Source organism: Callospermophilus lateralis, chromosome 1 (genome assembly GCF_048772815.1).
Source record: "Callospermophilus lateralis isolate mCalLat2 chromosome 1, mCalLat2.hap1, whole genome shotgun sequence".
NCBI lineage: Eukaryota > Metazoa > Chordata > Mammalia > Rodentia > Sciuridae > Callospermophilus > Callospermophilus lateralis.
The window spans coordinates 23,569,506-23,585,443 of record NC_135305.1 but is presented as its reverse complement, the minus strand read 5'-3'; the positions used below and the strand labels follow the sequence as shown (position 1 = coordinate 23,585,443).

The window sequence follows — 15,938 nt, the reverse complement described above, 5'->3', positions numbered from 1 at the left end:
AGAAAATGAAGAGCTGAACGGGGTTGAGAGTATCTTGAGATAGAAACTCTAGTCTTGAGAGTAAGACCTCCATTTGCAAGAACGAGGCTCTCTGTGTATGTGTGTGTGCACACAGGTGAGAGAAAAGAACTGTGGATGGCCATGAACCAGTCCCTGGAGAACAGGGACAAAAGCAGAAAGAATTAAGAAGTGCCCCTGCCCTTTCCCTAGCCTGTAAAAGGAGAAGCAGTTGGGCTGGTTGGCAGGAGGAGGCAGTCTGAGATGATCAAACCCCAGGCAAGGCCCATATCCATGATGGCATCTGAGAGCAGATTAATAAGTGACTGAGGGAGGAGCTGCACAAACGTTAGAGGCATATGGGCTGAGTGCACCAGAGTGGTGCGGCTGTTAGGAGCTCTGAGCAGAGAACTCGGGTCTCAGGTGGGGAGGCCTATGGTAGAGGCAAGAAGGCCAAGTCCAAGGGCCATGCAGCCAGCTGCCACGATGACACAATGGGCACTGGCTAGGCATCTGAATGCCCAGGACCGGCTCTGCTGTGGGGAAGCCCCAAGGAAGGCAGGGGACTTAGTCCCTGAAGAACCTGGACAATCTGCAGGGGAAAAGCCAGCTACAGAGGAGGGGAAAATCCTGATTCTGGTTAAAATCTTCCACAAGGCTGAGGGAGACCAAGGGTTTAGTTTAGGTTTTGTTTTTAAAGCTGGAAGTAAGTTGGATTTTTCCAACCTGAAGTTTTCTGTCATCATGAGAAAAATTAATACAAAATACGGATAAATAAAGTTGAATTCTACCTTTACACACTGGAGTGTGAGATTATAACTTCTTTCATGTCCTCTATACAAATTATATAATTTCTATATATATACATATATATATTCTATATATATACTATATATTCTACACACACACACACATATATATTCTATATATATACACACACACACATAGATATCTATCTATATATCTATATCTAAAGGATTGATTGAACCCCGGGGGGTGGGGGGAGGGTGTTTTACCATTGAGCCACATCCTGATCCCTTTTTTTATATTTTTTAGAGACAGGATCTCTCTTGAGTTGCTTAGGGCCTCACTAAGTTGTTAAGGCTGGCTTTGAACTCATGATCCTCCAGCCACAGCCTCCTGAGCTGCTGGGATTATAGGCATTAGCCATCACAGCCAGTTTACACAAATATTTGTATTGTATCTTCATGGGTGGGGTATTACTGGTATTAATAAGCTCATTTTTTGAGATAAGAAAAGTAAGATGTGAAGAAGTTTTAAAGGTCACACAGAAAGTTGAGGACCATTTGAACTTGGATTTTTCTAACTCCAAAACCACAATGTCACTGTTTGTCTACATGTGGCCTGTGGTCTGCCTGCAGTAGAGAGCATGGAAAGAAAGCTGTTTAACGTGGTGGTATTTGGGTTCTATCCCCCAGATGACACAGGTTGTCTGAGGTGGGGCCCGGTGACTCTCTTGCGGAGTTGGGGAAGCCCTAGCTTAGAGGCAGGAGTATTTGGGCTCTGATGGTCTTCCTTAGAGCCATGGACATGGTAATTTCTTTTCCAACTCCTACTGTGTCCCAACATGGTTCTCACGACATTATGCGATTCTGCACAGGGCCTTCTCTTAGCTGTAAGAGGGGACTATGAATGTCTTTATTTTCTAAGCAGAAGCACAGGCCCCAAGAGCTTGGCAGATGAAGGGCACATGGTTCCCCACCTGCCTCCAGACCTTGAAGCTGACTCTCACCCAAGGCCCCTCAGGACTACTGGGAACTGGATTTTGCAGCCCGGTTGGCTAGGTGTCTAGGCAGATGATGAGCACACAAAAGTTGGAGCTGACGCTGCTTTTGGAGGTCTTTTTATAAGGCAACAGCATCTTCGAAATCCCCCCATGGCTTGAAATGAAACCCCTCCAAGGAGCTGCAGGACCCCCTGTCTTCCTCTCCCTCTTTGTCTCAATAATTTGCTCACCAGCTCCAACCTCAGTAGCATCCTCCCTGCTTCCTTCAGCACCAAAGCTGCTTCCCAGCCCCAGGCCGGGGCCTGTGCTGCTGCTCCTCATCTGGAACCTTCTTTCTCCCACTCTTCCTCTTCAAGTTCCAGGATGTCTACTCCTGGTAGCCCCAGGCACACAGAAGAGACTCAATGTTTGTTGAAGGACTGTTTCTCCTCCTCAGTCTCATATAAGTTTTTCTCTATGTGACAGAAATCCACCTCACTATGGCTTAACCCATTAGGGGTTTTATTTTTGTCATGTAGCAAGAAGTCCTCCGCAGTGGACTGGCTTGGTGATTCCTTCATGCATGGGGACCCAAACCTTTCTAATTATTCTGCTTTGCCTTCTCCTATACATGTGTCTAGCAATGTCGCATAAACCTTAACAATGGGGTCAAGTCCTGAGAAAGGTGTCATTAAGTGATTTTATCATGTGCAAACATCCTAGAGTATATTTATACAAACCTAGATGACTTTTACACACATACGCTACTGCATGTGTGTGTGTGTGTGTGTGTGTGTGTGCGTGTGAGCATGCATGCGCAGTAGCCTATCAACTCCTAGGGCAGTAATGAACACAACAAGAGATTAAGTTAGGCACAAAAGAAAATGATGCAATCCAGAGATTCAGGAACAGCTGCTCCTGGTATAAAAGTCACACTGTTTTACAGTAAACTTTTTTTTTTTTTTAAAGTAGGAGTATGTTCTAAAATAATAATCAGAAGTAGAGTGTAGTAAATACAGAAACCAGTAGCATAGTCATTGACTGTCTTGATCAGTATTATTACTCCACATAATTGTCTGTGAGCTACTTGTACAGGTCTGACAGCTGGTAGGTTTGTTACATCAGTGCAAACCCAGGAGCAATGTGGTATACCACAGCCACCTTACAATGGCTACATGTCACTAGGCAAAAGAAAAATTTTCAGCTCCATTATAATCTTATGGGACCCCTGTCATTGGTGGTTGGCCTCAACGTCACTGTGCAGCACATTTCTTGTATTTTGACAGGTTGCAAGATGGTTGCTCTACCGTCATCGTAAGACTAAATTCCAAGCAGGAAGAGCAAGGGGAAGAACGCGAGCCAGCTGACTGGGCTGGTCCACCGACTTCAATGTATATGTTATTGGTTGAACTGTGTCATGTGGCCACACCCAGCTCCAAGGGAGGCTGAGAAATTGCTGTACAGCTGGGCAAATTGCTGCCCCCAAATAAAAGTGGAGTCCCATTGTTAAGGAGGAAGGGGAGAACAGATGTTGGGAAGACAGTCAACAGAGCCTGCGACATCTTTTCTGAGGGGCAGGGAGAATCTGAAGGGCCTCTTGCTGTAGGTAATCATGAAGTCATAGAACTTTCCAGATGTTGTAGACCAATCCTCTAATTTTGCAGTTATAAAGATTGGGGCTTCTGGTTAATGGAATTTGCACAAGGCCCGTGTGACTGTAATGGCTGAGAGAAGAGTAGAGCCAGGTTCATGCCCAGTTCCGGCTCATTGCTGCTTCCCCCAGGACTGAGGGGCCACACAGTAGCCTGTATGTTATCTCCTCTGCAAACCAAAGGAGATAATAATGCCTGGGAGTTTAAGTGTATGAAACTAAAGCTCAAGACTTAGGCATGTAAGAGTTAGAAAAATTATAGAAGAATTTTTCTATGTTTTATAAACCTGAAATTTTGGTTTTTTTTTTTTTAATTTTCTTAAGTATATAATGCTAAATAGGAGCTCAGTTTTTCTAAATTCTGTATGGTGTTGTTTTTTTCCTCCCTACAACCACTCTTTTTAGGTATGTTTTTTCATCCTTTTCACTGGTAAAATTTATGAGCATTTATTTAAAAGAAAAAAAACATTGGAAAATCTGAAGAGAGAAAGAGCGATTATACATATGGAAACCCATAAAGAACCACAGCAAATGTGCTGCGGTTATTGCTTTCTTAAGAAAACAAACCAACCAGGCAGTTTGGAATGTGAGAGTCCTGTGTGAGGCCAGCCAGCAGCAGAGGCTGAGGGTGATGGGCCAATGGCCGCCATCCAAGAGGCCAGTGAGGTGCCGTCCACTTCCCCCATCCTTCTCCATCTCCCCTCTGATCACTTCAGAAAGACGCTGGGCCAGAAAGAAAATGACTTTATTAAAAAAAATTTTTTTTTAATGTAAAAAATTCTTCTTTAGAAAAACAAGAAGGCCCAGGCAGTCAGCTGGTACAGGCTGTGAGAGAATCCAGGGAACATGGGTGCGTAAGTGCTTCAGAGCTGGTCAGTAGACCGACATGATGCGTAGGAGGGAGTGAGAGGCCTGCTGCAGACCAGGGCAGGAGGTCAGCCAAGGGCAGGCCCAATGGGATGGATCTGTGGAACACGTTACCATTCCCAAGGATTGTCCCATCTGAGAACCTCGAAGGCTGATCTGGCTGCCTGGATTTGTCCTTCCAACCTCCTCAGAGGAACACTGCTTGTCACTTTGTTGATGTCTGAAAGCCAGGCCTAGCTGCTGCCCTTTCCAGACACAGTCATGAGTATGTTGGGATGGAGGCTGGGGTGGGCTCTGCCAACTGTTCCCCAGCAACAAGTCCATTTCCTGGCCTGCAGCTGTGGGTTCTACTGACTGTCTCCACTTGATGTGGGCTGCTGATGTGGCAGCTAGGCTGCCAGCCTCCTCCGCCTTGTCCCCAAGAGTGGCCTGCCTGAGTGGGACATGATGCCTTCCATCTCAAGCTTGGGGGCAAAAAATGTTCTTCTTGGTGTTTTGAAGAACAACTCTAGCCTTTTTGGTCTTCCAAGTTTCTTCCCTGAGTATTTGGAACATTCCCTGGAAATAATAACATGCTTGCAAATCCATTCCATTTGGCTCGCCCGTGGGTATCCTCTTGCCCTGGGGTCTGCATCGGCCTCTTGCTCTCTCCTAACCACCTTCGCCAAGCTCTGTGGCTCTCCTTCCACTTCCCTACCCCCTCAGCACTCCTCCCCCAATTCCCCAAACCATAGCTAAGACACCATGGGGGAGCATTTTATAAACTGTCCTTGGGATAAAGAAAGAAAATACATTACAAGAAAAAAAAAAAAAAGAACCACTTAAGTTGGACACTGGATATCTCTGGTGTTAGAATTGGTGTTTCCTGTCCTTTCACGGGTTAATCCCAATAGGTCTTTGCCTTCCTTGATCTTCTGTTGGCTCCGACATTGCCTAGTGCTCCTCCCCACAGGATGCTCCCAACTTTCCTCTCAGGCTCAGCAGAAGCACCCTCCCTATTTGTCCTTGTACATGGTGGCTTGTCCTGGCTTAGCTCCTCTCTGCTGCAGGCCTCCATTCTGAGATCTGGACTTTCTCTTGACATTTACTGAAAACCTGTCCACTGTGACACTGCATCATTCTAGGACATTTGATTTTTTTTTTTTTCCTGTAAAACGAATCAAATTTTATCCAGCCCTTGCCAGTGACTTCCTCTTGAGTATAGATCCCAGCCTGGTGTTTTCTTTCTGGGTCATGAGCCTTGATGCTCTGCCTGTCCCCCAGCTTTGGGCCTAAGGGTCCCCAACTTTGCCCTTGCTTTGGACCAACATGAAACAATCCATGGCATGGGCAGGCAGAGCTGTGGCCTCACCCCTCAGCTACATTCTAGAATTTAGTCTTTAGCAAGAGATAACTTGTAGTTTCCTGAGGTGCTCTGGAGGGACCCAGGCTTAGCTTCCCCCTGAGTCTGTCCTCTACTAGTATGCTGCCAGCCTCCTATCCAGTAATTTCAGTTTATAGCATTGAACTCATCTTTTCCCGCTTCATATACATTGTATGATTTGGGGGCATCTTTGATGGCTGGTTGGAGGCAGAATGAGGCACTCTATTTTTGTGTGTGGTACTAGGTATGGACCCCACTGAGCCACATCCCCCAACCCTTTTTATTTTGAGACAGGGTCTCACTAATTGCCCAGGCTAACCTCAAACTTGAGATCCTTTCCTAGTGTGAAACAGAAGAAACACTTGAGGTCACAGTACTGCCGGATGAGGGACACCCCTGAGCAATGGGTAGGACTAGGCTCCTGGCCTGAGGAAGTTTACAGTCTCCTTAAGGAGACAAGAATAACACCCCAGGAACAATGAAGGAGAAATAAATGTGAATTCTGCGTTCAAGTATCAGTTCCCCTTTCCCTCCCTCCCATTGGGATCCAGGTCAAAGGCTACCCCTTGATGAACCCTCTCCTTGAGTGCCCACAATGTATCTCTGAGCCCTCATGAAACTTTTCATATAGCATCACATAAAATGTGCAGTTAGGGTCTCTTGTAGTGAGGACAGCAGCCCCAGTGAGTCCCTGGAGGTCTAAGTCTGTGTCGTCGCCAGCTTCTCAGAGACCAGCTTCTCAGAGTCTGACTCCTACAAGAGCACTGTGGCCAGGAGTGGGGCTGGGAAGTCCCTTTCAATGGCCTAGACCCCAGAGGGGATGTGCCCTGCACAGGGCTGCACAAAACCAGGAAGGCATGGAGCCAAGCAGATGCAGGAGCTGGATGAGGCAGGGGACCCCAACTCTATTCTAAGAACAGAGCTGGTACTCAGGGGTATGGGAGAGGGAGACACCTCACACAAGACCCCAGTTAGCCTGTTCCTTCTGCTCTGCTAGACCCTGAGCTCCCCAAGGTCAAGGAGGTCTGACTGGGCATTGCGGCAGGGTGGAGCTCAGTGGCTGGGTCAGAAGGTGAACGAACAAAGGGGTGGTCCTTCTAAGAAGGAGCGGATTTGGCTCGCCTGTGAGTATCCTCTCGCCCTGGGTCTGCAGTCGGCTTCTTGCTCTCTCCTAACCAGTTTCACCAAGCTCATCCAAGAAGGAGCAGATTAGGGAGAAAGGCGGCAGAGGAAGCCTCACAGGGCAGTGAGCCCTGCCTGGGGCTGGAGCTCAGGCAGAGCAAGTGCAGCAGGGAGGGGGGAGACTTCAAGTCTGATGAGGGGATATCCAAGTTTATGGTCTTCCTAGGCTCCAGACAGAGTTACGTGCATATACAACGGGCCACCGTGCCTTGGCCTAGCAGGGCTGACCGAGAAGCGGGTGTGGTGAGGAGGCCGAGGGAACAGATTGAAACCAGAAAGGACCTCCTGTGCCGTCATTACCGGCCAAGCCCCTGATACTGAGCAGGGCCCCAGGTGGTGCTGGGGGCCCTGAGGATTAGGGTGGATTTGGGTTACACATCTCTGCAATGAGATCAGCAACCAGAGCCAAGCAAATTCCCTTGGTGAGTTCCCAGCTCTCCTGTCCACTGTGCGATCCCAGCATGGGTCTGGCCCTGCTCCCACAGCCCTTTCTATTCAGGTGACCTCTGGTTCTAGTTTCTACCAAGGGCACCACAGACCCTGGGGACCCATGGTGGTGGGGTAGGGGGCAATGCTGGCTAGAACTGGGTTTCTGATTCAGTTGCTGCTGCTACAGTCTGACTCCTACAAGAGCACCTTGGCCAGGAGTGAGGCTGGGAAGTCCCTTTCAATGGCCTAGACCCCAGAGGGGATGTGCCCTGCACAGGGCTGCACAAAACCAGGAAGGCATGGAGCCAAGCAGATGCAGGAGCTGGATGAGGCAGGGGACCCCAACTCTATTCTAAGAACAGAGCTGGTACTCAGGGGTATGGGAGAAGGAGACACCTCACATAAGGCCCCAGTTTGTGTCGCCTCTGGAAGTCCTGGCCCCTTTTCCACTGGATCCTAAGCAAACTGGACCACAGCCCAGCTGCAGGTGCCTGGGGCTGTGGGCCACAGGTGAGTCCCAGCTGGGAGACCTCAGGCCCAGCTGATCCTCATGGCCAAGGGCGGGCCTGGCTTATCTTTCCAGCTGCCCCATTCCCTACCACTTTATCATATCAGGGAGGGTGAGAAGGTGCCAGAGCTTGGAACCCCCACCCCCCTCTTCCTGTGAGACCTGGTCCAGGTGCAAGAGGAGCACAGCCCTCGGGCACAGCCAGGAGAACGCTGCCCTGGGTTTAAAAGGCCCAGATCTCAGTGTCAACCTCAGTCTGACCTTTATGGCTGCAGCATGAGGGGGCTGCTGGTTTTGAGTGTGCTGCTGGGAACTGTCTTTGGCTATGAGGACTTTGTGGGGTAGGAGTGTGGAGAGGAGGAGGACGAGAGCCCAGAGGGGAGACGGGGAGGACTCACCCTAGCCAGTGTCTGGAGGAGCCAGACATGCAGGAACCAGCCAGAGAACACGGCTGGCACCACCCTGGGGAGGCAGGCTGGCGGAGGTACAGGTCTCAGGACAGTCTGAGCCTTGGAGATGAGAAGGAATTTGCAGTAGAGGAAGAGAGAGGAGGCCTGGCCCACTTGGGAGAGAGAAAAATAATCTAAATAGATGGGGACAGCAATAAGTCTAGAATTTTCCAAGATGGGGAGAGCCTGGCTTCCCATGGCAGAGACTTTGGTGCCTCTTCCTACTCCAGGCCAGAGGGCCCAGGCCCACACTGGGGATCCCAGGCCGCCTCTTTCCTGCTCTGGGGAGTGTTGGCAGCCAGGGCAGGAACTGGCTGGGGTGCTCAGTTTTCCTCCCACTTTGCCCAGGCACCAGGTGCTCCGAATCTTTGCAGCTGACGAAGCCCAGGTGCAGAAGGTGAAGGAGCTGGAGGACCTGCAGCACCTGCAGGTCAGAGGCAGGGAGACCCAGAGACCCCACGGTACCTCCCAGGCCAGCTGGGCTCCCTACTCCCCGACTTTATAGTCACTGGTACCTCCCAGAAATAGTCACTGGACTGAATGGGTCCAGTTAGGAAGTGACTTCAACCCCACAGTTTCAGATCTTGCTGCCCTGGAGCATCTAACAAAGTGCCAGAACCCCCTTTCCATTTCCTTATCTCTGCCGCTAACTCCCATGCTCCATCCCCCTCTATACTGAGGCTTCTGGCACCAACACCCTCTCCCAAGCTCGTCCTGTCCCAGGCTGCTCTCCTGGCTGATGTCTCTAGCCCTCTCAAACAGTGCTGGCTTCTGTCCTCCCCAGCTGGACTTCTGGAAAGGCCCTACCTGGCCTGGCTCGCCCATCGACATCCGAGTGCCCTTTCACAGTCTCCAGGCTGTCAAAATCTTCCTGGAGGCCCAAGACATCAGGTACGAGATCATGATCAAGGACCTGCAGTCACTGCTGGATGAGGAACAGGAGCAGATGTTCGCCTTCCGGGCCCAGGTCCAATCTACTGACACCTTTAACTACGCCACCTACCACACCCTGGAGGAGGTGAGGGCAGCCCTTTGGCCACTCCCCTCAGGCACCACTCTCTTCCTCACAGCGGGCAGAGCGTGGGCCTGAGTCAGGGTCAACCTGGGTGTGGGAGGCACCTGCTCTGTCTATATGTGGCTGGTGTGATCCAGGTCATGGCTCCATCACATTGCAGGACTGTTGAGGGAGGTGTCTGGGCACCCAGAAGCCACCAAGTTCCTTCTTCCCTTCTTTCCCATCTCAGATCTATAACTTCTTGGACCTGCTGGTGGCTGAGCACCCACAGCTTGTCAGCAAGATCCAGATTGGCAAAACCTATGAAGATCGACCCATTTATGTGCTGAAGGTAAAGGGTGCCCACATGTAGATGTTCTTGGGCACATGTAGATGTTCATGGCCCCCACCATGGTCATCTGTATATGGGCATAGGTCTCACACTGTTATACAGATTCCCTGTGTAGACATTTGGGAAGGTCTGAGCTTCCTGGCTGGCCTGGGTGTGTTAGGTGTGTATATACAAGTACACACACAATTTAAACTTTTTGGTGACCCAAGTGTTTTCAACCAAGTGTCACAGTATGGAAAGTATTCTGGGTAGCATAGGCAAGAGTTTTGTTGGTGACCTCCCACAGAGAACTGTACAGAGCAGGGGCCTGGAAGTCAGGTTGAGCCATATTGTCTCCAAGTTGGGACTGGGGGCAGGAGGTCAAGCTCTGTGGGATCTCTGTTCAACCCACCTGAGGGGTGGTCCCACAAACAAAGCTTCAACCTGAGATACCAGAGAACAGGTAGCCTCTGGCCTGGGTGGATTTCCCTTTGGGGAATCCACCTTCCCCTTGCCCATTTCCCTGCCTCTTCCCTAGTTCAGCACTGGAGGGAACAACCGTCCTGCCATCTGGATTGACACAGGCATCCATTCCCGGGAGTGGGTCACTCAGGCCAGCGGAGTCTGGTTTGCAAAGAAGGTAAGACTGGGGAGGTGAGGAGAGCTCTCGCCTGGTAGGGACTGGTACCAGGGGCCACAGAAACCCTGGCATCCCCTTTCCCTTCCAGAAGCAGTGATCCCAGAGGTGTCCATTGCTCAGCATGGCAGATTCCTGATTGGAACACTCTGCCCTCTCCCTCTCTTGCCTCCTCCCACCAGATCACTCAAGACTATGGCCAGGACCCCGCTTTAACTAACATTCTTAATAACATGGACATCTTCCTGGAGATTGTTACCAACCCTGACGGTTTTGCTTTCACCCACAGCAAGGTACAATCTTTCTGTTCTCAAGGAAAGTGGGATGTACTCTGGCCTTAGCCCCATAAGCGACTCACCCTCTCCCAGCCCCCTAAGTTATGGGAGGGGTGAGCAGAACTGCCCTCCTGGACAGGATTCTCAGCCTGACACTATGGACATTTTGGTCAGGTGGTTCTTTGTTGTGGCCAACCTGTGCATCTTCTCCTACCCACTAGATACAGTAGCACCTCCCACTTCCCTCCAGTTGGAAAAACCCAGAGTATCTTCAGACACTGCAAAATGATGGACAAAATTGTCCTCAGTTGAGACACACCACCCCAGACCTTGCTTCCCGGTCCTACTTTTATTTTTAACACAAATACAGTTTCTGATGCAGAGTGCAGTGGGCTGACTGATCCCTTTTCTTTCCTCAGAATCGCATGTGGCGCAAAACTCGATCCCTCACATCAAACTCCCTCTGTGTTGGTGTAGACCCCAACAGGAACTGGGACGCTGGCTTTGGGAGTAAGGCCCAGTGTGATTTAGGGGGCAGGCATGGGACCACCCAGAACAGCTTCTTACTCTCCTGGCTAGTTGCACCAGCAGTGAGGAAAAGGTAGCAAGTGGGGTGTTAGCCCTGTACCTGGGGTTTCAGAGTTGGAGGTCCTTGTCTGTAAAAGGAAGTTCCTTCTAGATGGAACTAAGGTCTGAAAGTTCATCTCAGGGTTTTCTATCCTAACCTCAACTCTTTCCTGTCTCTGCCACATCACTGGAAGAACTGGCCTCAGCTTAGGCCAAACCTGACTGGTAAGGGAGACAGGTCCCCAGGTTATAAGAAGGCTTTGGTCTTTCCTTAACGAGGGCCTGGATCCCACCTCTCCCAGCTCCATATAAAGAACTGGGAACTGTGGAAGCCCTATAAGCCACACCACTTGGGTTAGGAAATGCCAGCTCTGCCCTCTGCCCTCCCACAGATGCTGGCTCCAGCAGCAATCCCTGCTCCGACCAGTACCGAGGCAAGTTCCCCAACTCAGAAGTGGAGGTCCAGTCCATTGTGAACTTTGTGAACCACCACGGGAACATCAAGGCCTTCATCTCCATCCACAGCTACTCCCAGCTCCTCCTTTACCCCTATGGCTACACATCAGAACCAGCCCCTGACAAGGAAGAGCTGGTAGGTGCTGCCTGTTTGCCCTTCATCCCAAGGGCAGCTTTGGGCAGGCCAGGGCTTTCACCCAACAGAGTTGCCTGATGGCTGAGAGCCAGTGTGCTCAGCACCCCCTTCTTCCCTTGTACCCCCGATGATTTGGAAAGACCAACTACTGGACTAGCCTTTCTTTCTTTCCAGGAAACTGAGGCACAGAGTGGTTGAGCAAGGGGCTGGACTTTCAACTTGCAGCACTACACTCAGAGCTGCACTGTAACTAAAGGGAGGGGAAGGGACAGCCATCCATATTGCAGGAACAGAGGACCATGGCATTGTTAATCACCTGCAGGGCAGAACAGGCTCTGTGTTCTCTCCCATGGGCCCCCTTCTGCAGGTGCTGCTCTGGGACCACCCTGCCAGCTGGACTACTCTGTCCATGATACTGGCCTTGCTTGTGTGTTTTACAGGATAAACTGGCCAAGTCTGCTGTGACAGCTCTGTCCTCTCTGTACGGGACCACATACAAGTATGGCAGCATCATCACAACAATCTGTAAGTGGCTGTATAATCTCTCTAGGTAGTCCCCAGACCAACATCAGCTGGCTCTTCCTGCCCAAGGGAGCATCCCTCATGGAAGGAAGCAGCCAAAGGCATCCGGACCTGGGAGCATGGGTATGCACCCAGGTCCCTTATGCCTGACAACTTCTGGTTTGGTCATTTGGAGAAGTGCGCAGAACCTTTTTCTAGCATGAACTTGTCTTCTTTGACGCTTTCAATTGTGGGTTCCTTTGAGCACGCTTGTCACTTTAGCTTGTCAGGACTCATGCATGGATGGGGTGGAGAGCTCTGCTGGAACTCACAGATCCCCAGGAAATTCAATTAAAGAAAACACTTCTCCATCACCCTTTAATTAAGGAATATACTTGATCTTTTCCCCACTTGCTTATACTGTACATGCGATGCCTGTGGGAGAAGCATTACTACACAGAAATGGAATTCAGTCAGCAAATGCTTAGTGAGCACCTATTCTGCACCAGGCCCTGTTTTGCGTGCTTGGGATATAACTATGAATAAAATAAGCAAAGATCAGAAAACGTATGCTCTAGGAGAGGAGACTGACAACCATTTTAAGTACACAATTCAGGTTAGGCAAAAAAATGCTGGGGAGAAAAACTGGCACCAGAGCTGGGTGAGGAGAATCGGGCAGCATAGTGTGGAGGTTAAAAACTGAGGGTTAGAGGCAAGTGGCTGGAGGCAGGTGGAATTTGGGCCAGTGTTGAAGGAAATGAGCAGGAAACCAAGAGGATATCTATCTAGGAAAGGGCCTTCCAGGCAGAACTTTCTGGGTAAAGGCTTTACTATGTGTTCTGGCCTGGTGTGTTTTGGGAATAGCCAGGAAACTGAATTGGAGTACTGGAAGTCAGAAGTGGGGTACAGGGAACAGAGGGGTGGACTGCATACCCACCTCATGTACTTCCTGGCCCATGTGCCCAGGTTTTAGGGGGTGAGTGGATCACAGTCTTACCCAGGGATAACTTAATTTTTGATCCCAGACCTTCTTTAGAAACTGTTCTGATCCTAAAGGAGTTTGTTGCATTTGACATCATCAAGTTAAATTCTTTTTTTTTTTTTTTTTAAACTGAGGAGTAAACCCAGGGCCACTTAACCACTGAGTGACATCCCCAGCCATTTTTTTTTAATTTTTTAAAATTTTATTTAGAGACAGGGTCTTGCTAAGTTGCTGAGACTGGCTTTGAATTCGTGATCTTCCTGCCTTAGGCTCCCAAGCCACTGGGATTACAGGCATGCGCCATGATGCTCAGCAGTCAAGTTAAATTCTGATATGCAGCCTGCCTCTCTCTCCCCCAGCTCAATTTGAAAGTGGCTTCATTACCCACATTTCACTGCAAACCTGGAAAACTTTCTCCCTAAGACAGACCCAAGGCTTTCACTTTGACTCTGAATCTTTGCACTTTTACCTGCAGACCAGAGCCCCCAGAGAATTAAACCTCCTCTTCTAAATGGAGAATTCTGGTATATATATATATAATTCTGGTATATTTTGAGGTGTCCTTGAGGTGACTATTGGATGGAGACACTTTTCAGACAGGCTTTTGCAACTGTGTTCCCCAGTGAATGCGGCAACCAATGCTGGCCTCCTCTTTGGGCTTAGGCCCAGCAGGAATTTCTTAGAAGCCAGGTTGCTTGGTCAACAGCAGACCTTTCTAGACACAGACTCTGCTTGGCATTGCACAAGGCTTGGCATGGCACTGGCCTATGTAAATGTTTCCAAAATGACTGACCCTTCCTCTGTTTTCACTCTGGCCCCAGATCAAGCCAGTGGAAGCACTGTTGACTGGACCTACAACCAGGGCATCAAGTACTCCTTTACTTTCGAGCTCCGGGACAGTGGGCGCTATGGCTTCTTGCTGCCAGCCTCTCAGATTGTCCCTACGGCTCAGGAGACATGGCTGGCGCTTATGACCATTATGGAATACACCCTGAATCACCCCTACTGAACTGGCCCTTTGGCACCCTTCTCCCTTCTCTCTGGCCCCATCCAAATAAAGTTTGAGAATACAAAGTGCAGAATCTTGGGGCTCGTATGTGGAGTGCATGGGGCACATCCACCTCTGAAAGTTGGGGCAGAAGTGATTTAGTTCCTGAAGACTTCACTGGAAACATGGGTGGTTAGACTAAAGGATCCCTAACTCCCCTGTATTCTAGGATCCTGTATCCAAGTGGTATCTATTTTAATTAGATCACCCTGAGCTCAACTCCTCAGGGGCGATTTGTGCATATCTTGGAAGCAGGCAGCTGCCACAGCTGTGAAGCAAATGCCCAGAACCCCATGGTGACAAGGAATTCAGCTGGTTGTAGCCATCGTCTACAAAAGCAATAACCTGGAATGTGAGAGAGAATAATACTGGTGACTGCAGATGTTGCAGTCAAGTCAAACAGATTACTATAAAGCAAGATATGGCCTCTCACTCCTTAATTACATTGGAAGAAAATAATTGGGTGAAATGAAATCATTCGCTGAAGATAAAGAATGAATTGCCAATACAGGGACATTTTTATTAATTGTAATATAGCCTGAAGGTTCTGCCTTTAAGGGTAGAGGTGGTTAACTTTTCATTTGCAACATCTTTTCAGCATCCCCTGCACATCACCTGTGCTCCCTCCAGTTCCCACCCTCTGCCTTTCTGTTCTCCTGCCCATATTCCCTACATGGCCTGAAGTTGGCATCGCTCCCTGGGCTTGGGAATCCTGAGGACAGTATACTAGTGAGGACAGTATACTAGTCAGTATACTAGTGACTAGCACCATGGCACACAGAGTACCCCAGCTTTTTAAAAAATAAGACTCTACTTTTTTGCTTCTTTCTCCATATTTCTTAAGATGTAAATGTGGAGCTGGGGTCACTACCACAGAAGTCACTGGGGACGCTGGTGGGCCTAGACTAGGGTCTGGGTGAGGATGGGGACATCTCCCTGAATTGGCCAGCTCAGATCTCAAGCTGCCTCCAGCTCTACTGACTTGAATCTTGTCTTTTTTCACAAAAGGTGGTCTGAAAGTCAACTTTTTTTTTTTTTTTGTCATTTTATGAGGATATGAGGGAGTGCTTTTGCTACCAAACATTCTGAAAAACAAGAACAAGGCTGACTATACATACAGTATATATAAACTGCATACATAAGTTTATGAGACAAGGTGAGGTGTTTGGGTATCTATAGAAGGATAACCTAAAGATTTGAAAATATTCCCTTTGTGTTATGTTTTGGGAAATATCCTCCTCCACCCATACAATAATATTGTAGATCAGGGCTGGGTTTGTGGCTTAGTAGTAGAGCACTTTCTAGCACATGAGAGGCTCTGGGTTCCATTCTCAGCACCACATAAAAATTAAAATAAATAAATACAAATAAAATAAAAGTATTGGGTCCATCTACAACTAAAAAAGAAAAAATTAAACAAAACAAAAGAAGATAGTAGATTAGCTCAACCTATTTTCACTGCTTAGTTTGGCCAAGTAGGAAGACAATCACCTTTTATTTAATAAAGCCTGGTAAGAAAAGAAAATTTAGTAAGATGACTTTAGTAATAATATAATTAATATCAATCATAATAAATGCTTATTAAATGGAGACATGGAAGTTATGAATACTTAAAAATTTTTTCAACTGTGGGAAGAGCTTTACATTTTGTTTGCAAACATTTTTATCAAATGTAAAAATTATGAATAAAAACATAAAATAATGCATTTAGAAAATATCATAACTTACATGAAAATATTAATGATCTTGAGGGGGTTAAAGTACAAGTAAGTAAAGGGAGGTTTAAGGAAAAGACTAACAGTTCAACAGATAAATAAGCAATTCCCAAAGCAGAAACAG

The 15,938-nt window shown here is 48.4% G+C and overlaps 1 protein-coding gene across 1 annotated transcript; it reads left to right on the top strand.

The window, feature by feature from the left end:
- The first annotated feature begins 7,999 nt into the window (after positions 1-7,999).
- Positions 8,000-14,060, top strand: Cpa1 (carboxypeptidase A1). The gene is made up of 10 exons (XM_076860440.1): positions 8,000-8,064; positions 8,521-8,602; positions 8,957-9,190; positions 9,417-9,518; positions 10,036-10,137; positions 10,317-10,427; positions 10,829-10,919; positions 11,369-11,568; positions 12,009-12,093; positions 13,873-14,060. Exons 1-10 carry the CDS (start codon positions 8,000-8,002, stop codon positions 14,058-14,060), a joined length of 1,260 nt encoding a protein of 419 aa, XP_076716555.1.
- The last annotated feature ends 1,878 nt before the right edge of the window (positions 14,061-15,938 follow it).

What these genes read in the sequence shown, in the direction of transcription:
- Cpa1 (XM_076860440.1), top strand. Translation starts at nt 8,000, where the DNA reads ATGAGGGGGCTGCTGGTTTTGAGTGTGCTGCTGGGAACTGTCTTTGGC. An exon ending in GACCCATTTATGTGCTGAAG is followed by an intron (nt 9,519 to 10,035) that starts GTAAAGGGTGCC and finishes CCTCTTCCCTAG; the next exon opens with TTCAGCACTGGAGGGAACAA. An exon ending in GAGTCTGGTTTGCAAAGAAG is followed by an intron (nt 10,138 to 10,316) that starts GTAAGACTGGGG and finishes TCCTCCCACCAG; the next exon opens with ATCACTCAAGACTATGGCCA.